Below are 16,170 nucleotides of genomic sequence, written 5' to 3'. Positions count from 1 at the left end.
TCAACTCCAGGTTACATGCTTTCAAGACTCAAATGCCTCTTGCTGACTTTTAGGCAAATCATAGTGACCACCCCTTTCTAGATACCTCCATTTACTTTTACTATCATTTAATAAAAGTATTTGAAGTCCAAAGGATTAAAAACCATCTATAATCCAAAGGACATTAAAAAAAGACAAAAAGCTTGTATCAAAGAGCTCATTCTTAATGGTAGGGAAAATGAGTGGCTAATTATAAGTACTTACATCGCAGGTCTTAAATTTTGCTTGAAATTAATTTTTGTGCCAGACATATTCACAGTTCAAATACATGTACATACTACCAAACATAAATGACTTGGGGCTTAATTAAATCTCCAAATTTGTTTTTTTATATGCATACAGACGTGCATGCATTATTATGCTCTGTATTTTATGTACACACAGTATAATTTTGTCTTCTATAAATCAAATGCTTGGTTCATAATGTTCATAAATTAAATGCATGTTTTAAATAAGTCCATTTTCAATAATCAGGGTGGAAAAGCTTATTTAAATCACTTTAAACAAAAAACTAGTATTCTCAACAGAATGTACTGTTTTTCTGTTTCAATCACAAAACAGAAGCTGATTAGTCTGACCAATGTTCCTATGTTTAGTTATGGCAAAATGTTAGCCCAACTGATTCTTTAATTTCCAGTAAAGAACTTCTTTTTTAAACAGCAATGTTTTAAATATCAGTGGTTCTCCCTCTAGGGAACATTTTAAAAACATGTCAAGGAACGGAGTACTATTGCCATTTAGCAGATGTGGATTAGAGGTAAGAGATGTCATGCAATATATACAACAATCAGACAAAATTAAAAACTGTCCCATGACCCACAGATTTCGAGTAGCTTTGGTAATACAGGAAAACTTATGGAAAAAACTTGAAATCTGGCAGAATATAGGTAAAATATATGCTCATAATTAATTTCTCAGCTTATATTTATTTTGCATCATTTTTATATAATTTATTTCTCCAGTAATCCATGGGAATCAACAAAAGATTACATTTTTTGCAGCTTTACCAAGGTCATCTATCATTCTGGAAAAGTCTACAATGAAAATGCTTATGGCATTTATTATGTTGCTGTAGCTGTCACATTCAATAAATTCAAATACAGATGCAAACATCTGAATACCCTGTCCTCATGTGTCAACGCACCCAAGCATTTACCTACTGAAATATCTTTTGTTTTCTTTTTACTGTTTATTTTTACCCTTGTAAAATGCTTGTACATTTTATATATTTAGAAACATCTTATGTTTCTAAACTGTTTAGGCAGGTATTTTGTACTTAATTCATTCCAAGTTAACACAGGGACATCATAACAAAGATGCCTACATTATATGATACACATTAAGAGTGGGAGCATTAGATCAGAAAGAACAGAGTTGAGAACTACTGTAACAGGCTACTCATTTCAACAGATTTGTTAGGTTTGCAACTCAAATATATGCAAGTCATGACAAGGCCTATAAATATGGATAACACACAGTCAAGATCCCATCCTCAAAGAGGTCAGTGCCTCATAAAATAAAGTGATCTACCAGGTGCTATAAAGTTCCCAACAAAGGGAGAAATACTTCTAGCAGAATACAAGCTTTACAGACTATATGGCATTTAAACCACACCCTCAAGAATGAAAACCTGAAGAAAAAGAACATTCGAGTCAAAAACAGTATAGGCAAAGGCACAGGCAAGAAAACATGAAACCCACTGACACCTGGCAAATGATATGAATTTCCCTGAGCACAGAGCTACATTAGGAAACAAGGTTGAAAGGACAGGCTAGGGCTTAAATGCCTTGTCAAAGGATCTAGATTTTGTCCTTTGCTAACAGTTTGCAGTAAGAGACTGACAGGGTTAGAAACAGTAATGCAAAAGCAAAAATTCTGTATGTTTAACAATGTAAGTAATACCAAACTATAGTGAGTACTTTGCTGTGTAACAAAAACAAGGCAGAGGGATTAAGTGTAATCAAAAGTGGGGAAAAAGATGCCCTCAACAGGGAACTCTACAGCTCAATATACTTTCACTCCCCACATGTCACAAAGAAGTTGAGTAAGGAGTATAACCACCAAGGTAATCCAAAGTAAATTAGTGATTAGTGATAGATTAGTGATTTGGTATTACGTATTTCATAAGCTAGAGAGCTTTTAACTACAGAAGTAAAAAACTTATTAAGATAGCCACAGAATACACACTTTTAAAGGTGTGATTATGTGATAAACATTAATTTTTTAAATGCATTATCCAACTTAATCTTCAAATGACATCCAAGGCAGGTCCATTTCCATTTTAAAGATGTAGGAAATGAGGCTGGCACAAAAATCACCCAGACCATAGGCAGGGGGAAAGTCAGACTGAGTCCAGACATTGACTCCCTGAAGCTGAAACCCTGCAGCTATACCTAGGGACTCGGAGTCAAAGGAAAAGACCTACGTCAACAGTTATGAAATTTTTCCTGTCCATGGTGGTATTTCTGTCCCTAATTGTATACATGTCAAATTAAGTGGCTTAAGGCTTTGCAGATGATATATGATTAAAAAAAAAAAAAAAAAAAGGAAGAAAGAATGGCAAAAAAGGAGTCTTCCTGCTTTCTTTTGCTTTCCCTATTACCAAGGAACAGCCTTCCATGTGATGCTAAACTTGCTGCTCAACTATGGAAGGAGCATTTGTATATATTCCTTTTTTCTTTCACACCCATACTCTTCCAGGAAAGCATTCTGATACTCAGAAAGCACTTGTAAAAACTGGGGTGTAGAACAGCAGATTCCCTCAATATGGAGGAAAAGAAGACTCAAAGCAAAGCCTCAGTTAAGGATACAAAATCATCCGTGGCAGCTGACATCTTACAGGTTTCCAATATGCGTATGATGTGACTGTTAAATACAATCACACATTTGATGATTAAAGCAATAAAAATCTATACTGCAAAGAAAATTACACAACACCTAAGATACTATTTTGTTGGTCCAAAAAAAAAAACTTAACACAGGTAACTATTAAGAATCCAATGTGCCTAACTTCCAACTACAAAAAAGTAGCCTCTGTTCCTCCTTAGACCAAGCTGTGCCAGTGTTGAACACAACATTGTAAATCTTGCCTCCCAGCCCAAAGGCCTGGTGGGACGACTGGCCTTCTCAGCATTACCAAAGCAGCGCTAGAAGTGAGCCTGTGCATACATGGGCTAGGTGGCTAAAACTCAAGAGTACCTAATTATAGTAGTAATATTCACCATAACTGAGAGGAGGAAGCTAACAAGTTACCTGGCTAGCTCTACTGTTCATTTTTATTAAAGTGGTTTCAATTTAATCCTAAGAAACAAGGAGGCCATTTTCACACCACACTAACCATGTCTCCCATTAACATTCTCCTCCTCCCAAAGAGATTAAAGCTTGAACTTCCACCTGCCTCAGCAAAGGTCAGGATAAAAAAAGAGACAGAAGATACACAACACACAACAAATAGAAAAAAGGTATCTGTACTGGTGAATTAAGTAGAAGATCAAAGAAAACACACCATACATACCCACGGCTCTGCTGTACCAAACAGTTTCAGGAAGGGAACAAAAGGTCTGTTGTAGACATGGTAGTAAGAATTTAAAAAAAAGAGAAGAAAAAAAAAAGGCTTCGACGGCCTTTGACAGCTATGATGTGCAGTTTACAAATAGTCTTTTTCTCCTCTGACCAGAACACAGGGTAGGGAGGCACTTGCCAAACTACTTGGAAGCTATGCATAGCCATTTAGCTTGTTCTGTCAAGGGAATGTAAGAGGAAATGAATCCCTTCTGGGGGAAGCCTTGGACAGCCAGAGGGCAGTTCCCCACACTCCCTTGCCAGAGCAATGCTAGTGAGTCCCTGAATGTGCAGATCTAAAGGAGAGTCTGCAACTGACTCAGTATGGACATGTCTTCTGGTGGCTAGATTGTTAAATACAAGAAGTATCTGGCTGTTAGTTCCTATAGCATACAGCCCACCCTTATGTAGCCCATTTCGACCCTGCCCTATTTCAACTCTGCCTTCACTCGAATCATCTTTTCATGATCACTTCCATAAAAGACGGTCACATTTCTGTGCCTAGAAAGGCCAAAGAAGTAAACCTTATTTTGAGCCCACACTATTATTTGTTGAACACCTACCACTTCAGGGCAAAGTAACAAGTGGCACGAAAAATTAGAAATAAAATCCACACCCTCTAAGTAACTAATGATACCACATGTCAAGTAGAGACAAATATAGATGACATGTACCACCTGCTTTGCAACTGCTTCTTCAGCCTTCAGAGCTCAAATCAATGAGGTCATCGCTAGATATGTTTCTCACCTGACTCTAATAATCACCTCCATGCCCATCTCCCCTACTGACTTGAAACAGCTTATGATAAAGGCTTTCTACTCTCACTTTTATGACTAGCTTGAGCATGGTGCTTACTAGCCTGGTGATCTACAAATGGATAAATACAATCTTATACTGAGTTTGGATTGCAGGTACATTATGGCAAGAGGCTTTATTAAAATAATACACACATGAGGCACCTGGATGGCTCAGTCAGGTTGAGTATCCGACTCTTGATTTCAGCTCAGGTGATGATAGAGGTCCTCATCTGACTCTGACCTCAGCCCAGAGTCTGCTTGAGATTCTATCTCCCTCTGCCCTTCCCCCTGCTTGAGCTCTTTCTCTCTCAAATAAAATCTTTAATAATACACATATATCTCCAGATTCAAAACAACAGCTAAATAACCAAACCTAGAGAAGACAAGAGTCAATACAGTTCTAAAGAGCTAAGGAACTCAGGCACCTGGGTGGCTCAGTTGGTTAAGCATCTGCCTTCTGCTCAGGTCATGATCCCAGGATCCTGGGATCAAGCCCCACATCAGGCTTCCTGCTCAACAGGGAGTCGACTTCTGCTTCTCCCTCTCCCACTTCCCTGCTCTTTCTCTCTCTCTCAAATAAAATAAATTTTTAAAAAAATAAAGAATAAGGAACTCAAACTTGACAGAACTTTAATAAACACACACTAATATAGTTGCTTTTCTCTGCCTGTCCATCTTCTTCTCTAGGGCAGGAGATATGCAGTTGACAACTTCACATTCACATCTTCTCTTTGCTACCAGGAGAAAGCTTCCAATTTGAATCATGTGACCACCACATTCCCACCAATGAACCATCAGACAAATGGAGGACTTCAGATTCTCCTAGCTTTGGCAAAAAGCCACGCAATGGGCAGCCAAGAGCAGAGTACGATCATGTTGGAAAAGAATGACTACCATTCAAACTGCAGGGGTGAAAGAACTGAGGGAGGTAATTCAACAAAAGAGGGTTACTGTTACAAGAGGGGCTCACATCAGCTGACTGACTTTAAAGGGTCAGTTCTATTGTATATTAGTATGGAGGGAGATTCACAACATATATAAACTTAACTGGTATGCTTATGTTGAAAATATTCTCAGATCTCATTCCTTAAACTTATTTTTCCAATGTTTAACCTCATTACTATAGAAATACCAATAAAATAAATATGATTTTTTTCCTTATCAAATTAACAAGGTGAAAATAACATGAACAGAATGATGAGAAAACACTCCTTTTCCTGATGATAAGTAAACGGGTGAAAAAAAGCTGACCATATGTGAAACAAGTTGACCATAAAAAACTCCCTTTGCTCAAGCAACTTCACTTCCGGGAACCTATCCTTAAAGGACACCTGAAAAACGAACATTTAAGCATGAGCAACAACCTTCCTACTACAACCATTTAACTATCCAAAAACTATAAAGTAATTTTGGAAACTGTTACACTTGATTCAGTAAATCATATAGCCATTTGTAAACAATTACCAAAAAAATTGTAATGTGAGAAAACGTTTGTTAGAATGCTGAGTTTCAGAAAAAGCAGGATCCAAACTGTATTTACACTGTGATCGGCTATATGCTAAATTGTATTTTCAAGACAGATAAAAATCAAACTGTTAACACAAACTTATCTCTAAATATTCATGTCCTTTTTGTGCTTTTCTATATCCCATCTGATTGAAATAGATTTTTTTTTCAATTGAAATAGATTTTAAAGCAAAACATATTTACTTTCTGTACAATTAACGCTGGCTCAAACATGTTTTTAAATCCCTGCTCTGACAATAACAAAAAGTTATTACCTATAGATCTCATAACTGGGCAGCCCGGGGGCTCAGCGGTTTAGCACCACCTTCAGCCCAGAGCGTGATCCTGGAGACCCCGGATCGAGTCCCACATCAGGCTCCCTGCATGGAGTCTGCTTCTCCCTCTGCCTGTGTCTCTGCCTCTCTCTGTGTCTCTCATGAATAAATAAATGAAATTTTTTTTTAAATCTCATAACTGAGTTTTTGCTTTGTAATAAAGAATTTAAACTTTGCAAATTTTTTTAATGGGACTGAGAAGGTAGAGTGGAATAGATTCAAAAATTTCCTTACTCCACTAAAAAAAATCTGACAGAGAGGGGCAGCTGGGTGGCTGTTAGTTAAGCATCAGACTCTTGATTTTTGGCTCAGGTCACAATCTCAGAGTCTTGAAATCAAGGACTACCATAGGCTCCATGCCGGGGGCGGGGGGGGGGGGGCACACCTGCTTGAGAGTCTCTCTCTCTCTCCCCTCTCTCCTTACCCCCTAGCCCTCTCTCTTAAAAAATAAAAAATCAGGCAGAGAACAACAAAAAAGAACGGAACAGCTACAGCCCAAAAAACTATGGAAGAGAAAGAAAGAAATCATAAAGGAGGAAAGGAGGAAGAGGTCTAGTTCATTTATGGATAGAGAACAAGGATAGGGAAAAACAGAGCAGAGAAAATAATCAAGGGAGATGGTTAAAATATATACCAAAGATTCTAATTTCTATTAGCTTAAAAATGAATGAAAATTGTCCTTCTAAAAAGAAAAGCTAAGTGACCTTGATTTGGGGAAGGGCAGGAATGGTCACAGGAAGGAAGTTATGCAAAGACAGCTTGATCCAAGTTGGGGGGGGGGGGGTGAATAAAAAAAAATGAGTGAATTTAAAAATTCTAGGAGGGAGAAATTGCTACTTAGGTCCTCATCTGAATGAGCTAATATTCTTCATTATACATACTTCATCTCTCCTCCAAGTCTATCATATGGATTAAGTGGTTTGTGCAGTATAAACAGTTCAGCATAATGAAAATAATCACTGACTTTAGAGTTCCTGGAAATCAGGTCCTGACTCTACACACTAGCTGTATAAAGTTGAGCAAACTACCACATTCAGAGAACAGGGGTTACATATTTATTAGCACACAGAGCTTCTGTGAGTCTCTACTGAAAGAACATGTATAAGAAAATTTTAGCTTAAAACAGGCCATAAGTGCACTGTTGTTGTGGATGCTGATATTAGCTTGAGTGGAGGTACTGTGTCACTAGGAGCACATTTTCAAGACCAGGTCTATTTTTGAATCAGAAGCCACAATAACATTTTACTTAGGAAAGCCAATCAACAGGCATCAGAAAAAGAAAATGAAAACACAGTTGTAATTACTCCCTCTTAACTTACCCCAGTCCTCTCTCACCCCCAAAATCACCAGATTTCTCAGAGGTTAGATCACTTCTAGTATAGCACACTCTACAGGGTTTCAACTGTCAGCCTGGTCTTTGATAAAAAGGTTCTTTCCAGGTCAGAGATTCTATCATGAGCAAAGAATCAAGATAAGAAGGGAAAATAAAATTCAAATGAATAAATATCTCCTAATTTGCATTCTTAGTCAAACCAGTAATATTTTTCTGGCTAATATTCTAAATTTGCATGTCCTGATTCATAATTATACTTATCCATAAAAAAAGGAAGAAAATATATATATTACTAAATTATGGTATAGCTATACACGGAACATAGTCATGTTTTTTAAACAATTCTAGAGACACAGCAAATGACACAGATGATACTAGGTTTTAAATGGGGGGGTTGGAGTTGGGGGGTGGTAGGAATTGGTCCTCTTTTATGTGCTAGTTTCGCCAGGAAATGTTTTTTGAAAACACGCAAAAGCTGAAACAGTAAGAAATGAAATGGGCTACATTATTAAAAGGGAGAAGGGATGAAAGTACAAAAACCCTCATTTAACTCTGCTTTATATTCTTTGGCATGTTTTCTGCCATTCCAAACACATTTTTAAATTTTATACTTATCCTTCACAATTGAGCATACAATTTTTTTTTTCAAATTGTTATTACTGAAGTATGGTTGGGAATGTATTAGCTTCAGGTGTACAACACAGTGATCTAACAACTCTATATACATTACTCAGTGCTCCCACATTAAGTGTGGTCACCATCTGTCAACTATAATACAATACTATTACAATGTGGTCCACTATATTCCCTCTGTACTTTTCACATCTGTGACTTATTTTAATACTGAAAGCTTGAACTTTTCATCCCCTTCACCTATTTCAACCATCCTGCCACCCATCCCTCTCCCCTCTGGCAACTATCAATTTGTTCTCTGTATGAGTCTGTTTCTGTTTTTAGTTTGTTCATTTTGTCTTTCGGTTACACATAAAACTGAAATCGTATGGTATTTGTCTTTCTCTGACTGATTTAATTCAATCAGCACAATTCCCTAACTCCATCCATGTTTTTTCAAATGGCAAGATTTCATTCTGTTTTTTAGGCTGAGTACTATTTCCATTGTATACATATAACCCCATCTCCTCGACCCATTGTTAGAAAGATGGATGTTTACAGGTTACTTCCATATCCGGGCTATTATAAATAATGCTACAGTGAACAGAGGGATGCATATATCTTTTGGAATTAATGTTGTTTTCTTTGGGTAGATACCCAACAGTATAATTACTGAATTGCATTTTATTTTCTACTTTTAATTCTTGAGGAGCCTACATACTGTTTTCTGCAGTTGGTGTGTGCACCAACTGAACATGTTATCACTGACAGACTTAAAGCAAATAAACTATAGCAAAATTGTGCCAATCTACAAATCAATAGAGTTCCATCTTGATTTTAAACTAATACATCATATGACTAATATTAACCACTTCTATTTGTTTCCTGCTATTTTTAAAATATAAGGCAATAAAATATTTAACACCAACATACAGAAAAAAAGATAATGGTGCTGAAACAGCATTGTGGATTTTAGAACTAGTATACTATATGAAGACCAAAATTGTTTGTCAGTCATACACAAAAGTTCAAATAGAACATTACTATGGGATGCTTGGGTGGCTCAGTGGTTGAGCATCTTCCTTTGGCTCAGTGCATGACCCCAGAGGCCCGGGATCAAGTCCCACATCTGGCTTCCTGCATGAGCCTGCTTCTCCCTCTAAGTCTCTACCTCTCTCTTTCTCTGTGTCTCTCATGAATAAATAAAATCCTCAAAAAAAAAAAAAAAAAGAAAAGAAAAAGAAAATAGAACTATTACTATGTAAAACTTCAATTGTTCAAAAGGTTCAAGTTACTCACTGATTTTAATGTTTTTTAAAGTAATCTCTATGCCCAACGTGGGGCTCAAACTCATGACTCTGAGACCAAGTGTCACATGCTCTACCGATTGAGCCAGGCAAGTACCCCCAAAATGGTACAAGTACTGATGTGCACATATGTGCAAACACATATATATACATGCATTAAAGAAGACTAAGGAAACTATGCCAATGTTAACCATGGTTATACTTGAATTGTGGAATTAGGAGTTTTCCTTTATACTCTTCTGTGTTTTCTAAGCTCTCTAAAATAAACACGCAATGTTTTTATAAAGCAAAAGGCATATTTTTTTTAATCAACAGATAAATAAAATGCAGCTGCTACAAAAAATAATCTGAATGTAAAAAAGCAAAAACCAAGGTCAGAGCTCTGTATTAATAAGCACTGTGCTACCAGTGTAACATACATTGCTGAAGTTAACTAACAGCCCTAGGAAACAAATATTCCCCCCACCATGTGGACTAACAACTTGAGGTTTCCTAAAAGATATAACACATGGCTATTGAATGGCAGAGTCATGGCACAGAATGCTGTACTAGTCCAAAGTCCAAATGCTCAACTACTAAAAATAGCCTGACATCAACAGGAGAGCTTTATATACTCTTTACAGTCGATGCTTATTTTTTATAAATTTACTAGACAATATATACATGGTAATGCCTCCAAATGTTCTATCAGGTAGTCATGTCAGAATCTTGCCATTACTGACTGCAAACTAAACATGGGTCAGAGAATTACGCCTTGCAAAGGTAAACTTCAAAGTATTTTATCCATAAAATGACAGTCTTTGGTTAAATTACAACACAGTATTTTCCATTCCAGAGAATGCATCTTATTCTTCACACTAGCTCCTATACAAATACTCCGACTAAATCCTGCTAACACCAGACCACTAAGAAAATGATGAGGATGTGATATGCCCACAAAGTCAGACCACTTCACCAGCCTGTCAGCATCCATATGCTGTCAAACAATAAGATGGGGGGAGGGGGGACTCAAAAGCTAGATATCAGTAAAAGATCTTAAATGAAGCTTCCTTTCAATAATGTAAATAATGACAGATAAAGAGAGCCACCAAAAATGTTCAATCGAAAGCCATGCTATAGCACGTGTTTAAGAGAGTGAAGAGAAAGGGCAAACCAAACAGGATATAACCATATGGTCATGACCCTTAGATTTCTGATAATGTCAATGACAAGTATTTTTTGAGCCTAGCACATTTGGGAAATGATGAAAGAACTGCTTTGAATTCCAGTTTTATTTGTTACTTGGCTCAAAAATTAGGAAAAAATTACCCATTTGTACTGAACCATTTAAGTTTTTGTCTTCATGATAAGGTTTTTAAAAAGACTTTTTTCACCAATTACCATCAAATACATACCTTCCTCCTATCGAGTCGTCTTGTGGTTGGGCCCCGGCAGTGTTCCTCTGTGAACGTCGCAGTGACCCCCCTGGATTGTTATTAGGCCGGTTGGACATTGGCACCTCTCTCTTGAAGGGACATACCCTTTCTAGACACTACCATTCACTAAAAAGGAAAAAAAATAAGAAAAAAAATCAGCTATTTTTGATTTACAAAATCAAAAGTACAACACAAAAACCAAGTAAAGGGCACCCAAAATGAAGGGGAAATTTTATGTAAATAATCTGTACAGCCTTCACCAATGCTACACACTGCCTTATTTGAAATCTGATTAGTGTATTGTAAGATGTTGGGAATACACCAAAATTAAGGCATGTGGTCCAAAACTCAGCACATAAAATTAAAGATTTTGTATGGAACACCCAGGAAATTCGCAAAGAAAACAGAGCACAGTAGAAATTTATATTTGCTTTTCCATTTCTTGTAGTGTGTAGAAAAGGGCATTGCACCCAACATCAGAGTACCTTGGTTCAAGTCCTGTGATAGAACAGGCATTAAAAGCACTATGCCTCTGTACAAATCAGAGCCTCTAGCCTCTAACTCCTCAGCCACAACATAAAAAAAAAACAACACATCATACCTACTTCACGGTATTGCTATGAATAATAAATGCCATCACAAATATAAATGAAACCATAAAACTATGGAGAAATGAAGAGAAAGCAGCTCAAGTACAGTGAATGGAGAAATGGTCCCACATATTCTAGATTTCAACGTCAGCTATGCTGGCTGTGACCTTGGACAAGATACTTAATTTCTAGATTTCATTTACTTCTTCTGTGAAATCAGTATATCACCTATCTATCTCACAGAGTTGTTACCAACCAGAAATTGAGAGCATAATTCTTAAGTAAAACAATTTAGCTCAAAACACAGTTCTTAACGTGAACTTTTTATAAGAAATTTAATTGCAATACAGAAGAAATGCTGATACTCAAAAGAAAATCACTTCAACTGATAAACAAGGCCAATATTACTATCATAAAAAGAATCACAATTTCTATTAATCAGACCTTCACAATTTTTCTTAAGCCTCCAGCCAAACTCCAAGCAGAGTTCTTTAATTCTATTTACTGGGGAGGGAAGAGAATGAATGTGACATTATTGGAAATGGTGTTAAAGAGAATGCAAATTAATCATGATTAAATCTATTACTGGATTTTGTTTTAAGAGATTCAATTCCATGCCTTTAACAGGAAGTAGGTCTTAAGTTACATGCTGACCCAAATCAGTGGAAAAGGATTGTTTCTATCACATATGTCCACATCGTCATCAATTAAGATACTAAACAAACCCTGGTGAGAAAGTTCAAATCACTAATGTAATTACTGTCAGTTTTAGGAAGAACGGGAAATAGTATTAAAACATTTAGAGAGGGATCCCTGGGTGGCGCAGTGGTTTGGCGCCTGCCTTTGGCCCAGGGCGCGATCCTGGAGACCCGGGATCGAATCCCACGTCAGGCTCCCGGTGCATGGAGCCTGCTTCTCCCTCTGCCTATGTCTCTGCCTCTCTCTGTGTGTGTGTGTGTGACTATCATAAATAAATAAAAATTAAAAAAAATAAATAAAACATTTAGAGAAAAATTAAATTTACGTGTACCGATATGGAAAGATCTCCCCCAAGATATGGTAGAGGGTAAACAGTATAAAACTCCCTGCTGTGGGTACATATACTTAAAAAGGTTGCGTATATACCCTCATGGATTGTCTACACCCTGCAAACTGATGGAAGGATTCATAAGACAGACTTTGTTAATACTGCCTGCCATTGAGAAAGAGGACCTGGGCTCTGAAGCCTGATACGAAAGAAGTCATCTTTGTTATTTACCTTTTGCAAGCCATAAATAAGGCAGGTTTATTCTAGCACAGAAGTTAGAAATGCAGGGCTCTGGAATCAAACTGCCTCTAGCAGAGTTTGAATTCTGAGTCCACACACCTTGTTGTCTGTCCTTCAGTCTACTGAATGGGAATCAAGAACTCACCTCACAGAGCAGTTGGAACGATTAAATGAGAAATCCATGCAAACCACTTAACACAGTACCTCTGGTATTGCAAAACCTCACTACATATTAACTATTACTGTTATTACTATAAATGCTTACTCAGAAGAAAAGAATACTTGTAGCAAAATAATCTATATTGAGGGAGACTTCACCATAAAAACCACTAGCAAGGTAAGTTAACATTTCTAGCAATAATAGTTCTCAAAGTGAATTTTGCTATAAACACAATAAATGGTGTTTTTAATTAAGGATAAGCTTCACAATAACCTGAGAAGCTTTGTCAAAATATGAATGCCTGGCTTTTGCCCTCAGAGATTCTGATTCTGTGGGTGCAGAAATTGGAGAAATTTTAAAAGAGCTCTCCTAGTTATACTGCACAAGAGAACTGCACCCTATTAAAGAATGAAAAAGGGCAGCTCAGGTGGCTCAGCGGTTTAGCGCCGCCTTCAACCAAGGGCATGATCCTGGAGACTCCGGGTCGAGTCCTACATCGGGCTCCCTGCTTGGAGCCTGCTTCTCCCTCTGCCTGTGTCTCTGCCTCTGTGTCTCTCATGAATAAATAAATTAAATCTTTAAAAAAGAAAGAAAGAAAAGCCATTCTATCTCAGAATTCAAACAAGAATCTTTACCAGTTCAAACATCACAATGCCATTTCACTTGGACCCTAAAGAGCATGGATACAAGAGACTAGCATAGCATGATAATGCTACTTTCACTTTGAAAAGCAGATATTATTCAACAAGTTTGGTAGAACTCACCCGCCTATTTTCTGCTACTAAATGCATACTGTATGTCATGCGGTGTTAAGTCATTCAAATAGAAGTATAAGTTACACTCCTTATTCTGACCTATAGTTACCAAAATAATCTAAACAATATGCCCAACATCTTCAGAGCTCCACCAGTACCATTATCAGCCCATGGCCTGCTCATGGATAATTCTTGAGATTTAAGAGAGAAAGGGTGGCAAGTAAGAAGACCAAAGTGCTACCTGCTTTTAAAGCATGAGTTGATTAAAAAAAAAAAAAAAAAAAAAGATTTTATTTTTAAGTAATCTTTACCCCCAACATGGGACTTGAATTCACAACCATGAGATCAGGAGTTGCATGCTCCACCAACTGAGTCAATCAAGCAGTCCATAAGTTGATCTTTAAGGAAGGAGGCCAGGCTCTGTTAAACTCTGAAGTTTGAAACTCCTAAAAGTAAGTATAAGAAAACAAGACACATGCAGGACTCTCCCCCACTGGCAGGTTACCAATAAATCCAAAGCTAGAAGGGACCTTTTCCAGGAAGACCAAGTTCAACTCTGTATTACAGACAAATTCAAAAAAGTTCAAGCCATCTGTGGAGGAACTAATCCTCTGAATCTTGATACTGAGATCTATCCCTTCTGGAAATCACCACCACCTCAACTTCAACCATATTTAACTCCTCTTTGGCTCCAGTTAAGAGCCCAAAAGCTTTCACCATCTAAGTTTCCTTCTTGCTATATGAATATTCAGTACTGTCTTAACCAATTACTTATGCCAGTACTTTACTAATTAAATTTTAAAACACACACAAGGGGGCGCCTGGGTGGCTCAGTTGGTTAAGAATCTGCTAGCCCAGGGTCCTGGGACTGAGCCCCACATAGGGCTCCCTGGCTCAGCAGAGAGCCTACTTCTCCCTCTGCTTGTGCTTTCTCCAAATAAAATCTTTTAAAAATAAAAAATAAAACAAACACAAGTTACACCAATATAAACACTATATTCCTAGAATCTGTATCTTAATAACCTGAAACGAATGTGAACTCAAAAGATTCCATCTTCATGCTGAAACTCGAAGTTTTAAGTCCAGCTTATTAGTAACGCTACCCCCCCCCCAACTCCTGAAACATACTACTCTTTTACTACCTTCATTTCTGCGAAAATAATCACTGGGATTTTTTTCACTAACACTTCTGATATTAATTCCAAACAAATTGAAATAAAACAAATGGCCTATAGGACTTTCAATTCAATAGAAAAAGCATAAAAACACTAATGGGTATGTTCAAGACTGTAAAACTTGTGATGACTTTGTTAACAGCTAAGTGACCAACAAACTTACTCGCTGTTTAAGTGAAACAGCATTTGAATTTCATGTGAAAAAGTGGTTCTTCAGGCAAACAGAACTTATTCAGGAAAAACAAATGCATATTAATCTACACTTAAAAATTCATTAAGTTTTATAAAAAGGATATTCTTTCAAAGAAACTTCAACTGCAGTCATTTTGGAAACTGATTTCATTCTCATTTTGTAATTCAAAAACCACAGAAGAGAGGTTGAGGTTAGGGGAAACAAAACAAAACAAAACCAACCATTCACTCAGTGTAAAACTGAGAACACAGATAGATTGTAAAAATTAACCCAAGGATGTGTTCATTCTTCCTAATCAAATGGCCAAGTAGGAAAGGAATGCCACAAAGGTTAGTTAGTACTTGTGCAGAATTACCATCACATGAAGGACATCTGATGGAAAACAAATCTCCAATTTAGTAATGCAGAGTGTCATGACTAGCCCCAAAGCGAACTAAGGTCTTATCCAGTGTCTCCCCACCCTCCATTTCTAATGCACTCTATTTAGATGTGGTCCTCCAAATGAGACTTGGTTTAACTTCAGATTCTGAAACTAGAGTTTAATTAATCACAACAGTAATATACACAATTACGTAACACTTTACTCCTCTGTTTATTCTATTAAGCAAAATTTAAATGTGCCAATGAGCCTTATAAACCATTTTATTATTCCTCCTTTACATATAAGGTAAGGGAAGTTATACAATTGAGAAGCCTGCATGCAACAAGATATGGCATACGGACTTTCAGACTAAGTAATGGCATCCACAACTGCAGATGCGAACAACTATATATATATTAGGTCCAAAAAAAAAAATTTTTAGACTTAGGAGCAAGTATGGTAACTTAAACATCCCAGTGGTAGTATTAACTCCACAATAAAAGAGACGTCATCCTTGTTTACAAAAGAAGTCATTTTTCCCTAAGAAAGAATGTCAAGGACTTCAAATAAGACTATCTTTAAAACTGGAATGAATAACCTTTCAGCTTCCAGAAAAGCAAGCGTTTGAGAGGTGCTGAAAGCCAGGAAGCAATCCCCGCCCACAAGAAGCAGAGAGGAAGAGGAAGAGCCACTGGGTACAGGGAAAAGGGCCAAGTGACTTGAGAATTAGGTCGGCTAAGCATTTATTTCAATTTCGGTGCATC

The 16,170-nt window shown here is 37.1% G+C and overlaps 1 protein-coding gene across 17 annotated transcripts in view; it reads right to left on the bottom strand.

Moving 5' to 3' along the window:
* The window catches only part of TRIP12 (thyroid hormone receptor interactor 12), a 148,043-nt gene that overhangs the window by 92,273 nt on the left and 39,600 nt on the right, over nt 1–16,170 (bottom strand). For all 17 annotated transcript variants that reach the window (XM_055300376.1, XM_055300377.1, XM_055300372.1 and 14 more), the window contains exon 2: nt 10,885–11,031. In XM_055300376.1, coding sequence (XP_055156351.1) covers nt 10,885–10,982 — 98 coding nt within the window. In that variant the 5' untranslated portion in view covers nt 10,983–11,031. The remainder of the gene's footprint in view (nt 1–10,884; nt 11,032–16,170) is intronic.

Source organism: Nyctereutes procyonoides, unplaced genomic scaffold (assembly GCF_905146905.1).
Source record: "Nyctereutes procyonoides isolate TBG_1078 unplaced genomic scaffold, NYPRO_anot_genome, whole genome shotgun sequence".
In the NCBI taxonomy this organism is placed as follows: domain Eukaryota; kingdom Metazoa; phylum Chordata; class Mammalia; order Carnivora; family Canidae; genus Nyctereutes; species Nyctereutes procyonoides.
The sequence above is the reverse complement of the archived record's forward strand: the minus strand, read 5'-3'. Positions and strand labels throughout refer to the sequence as shown.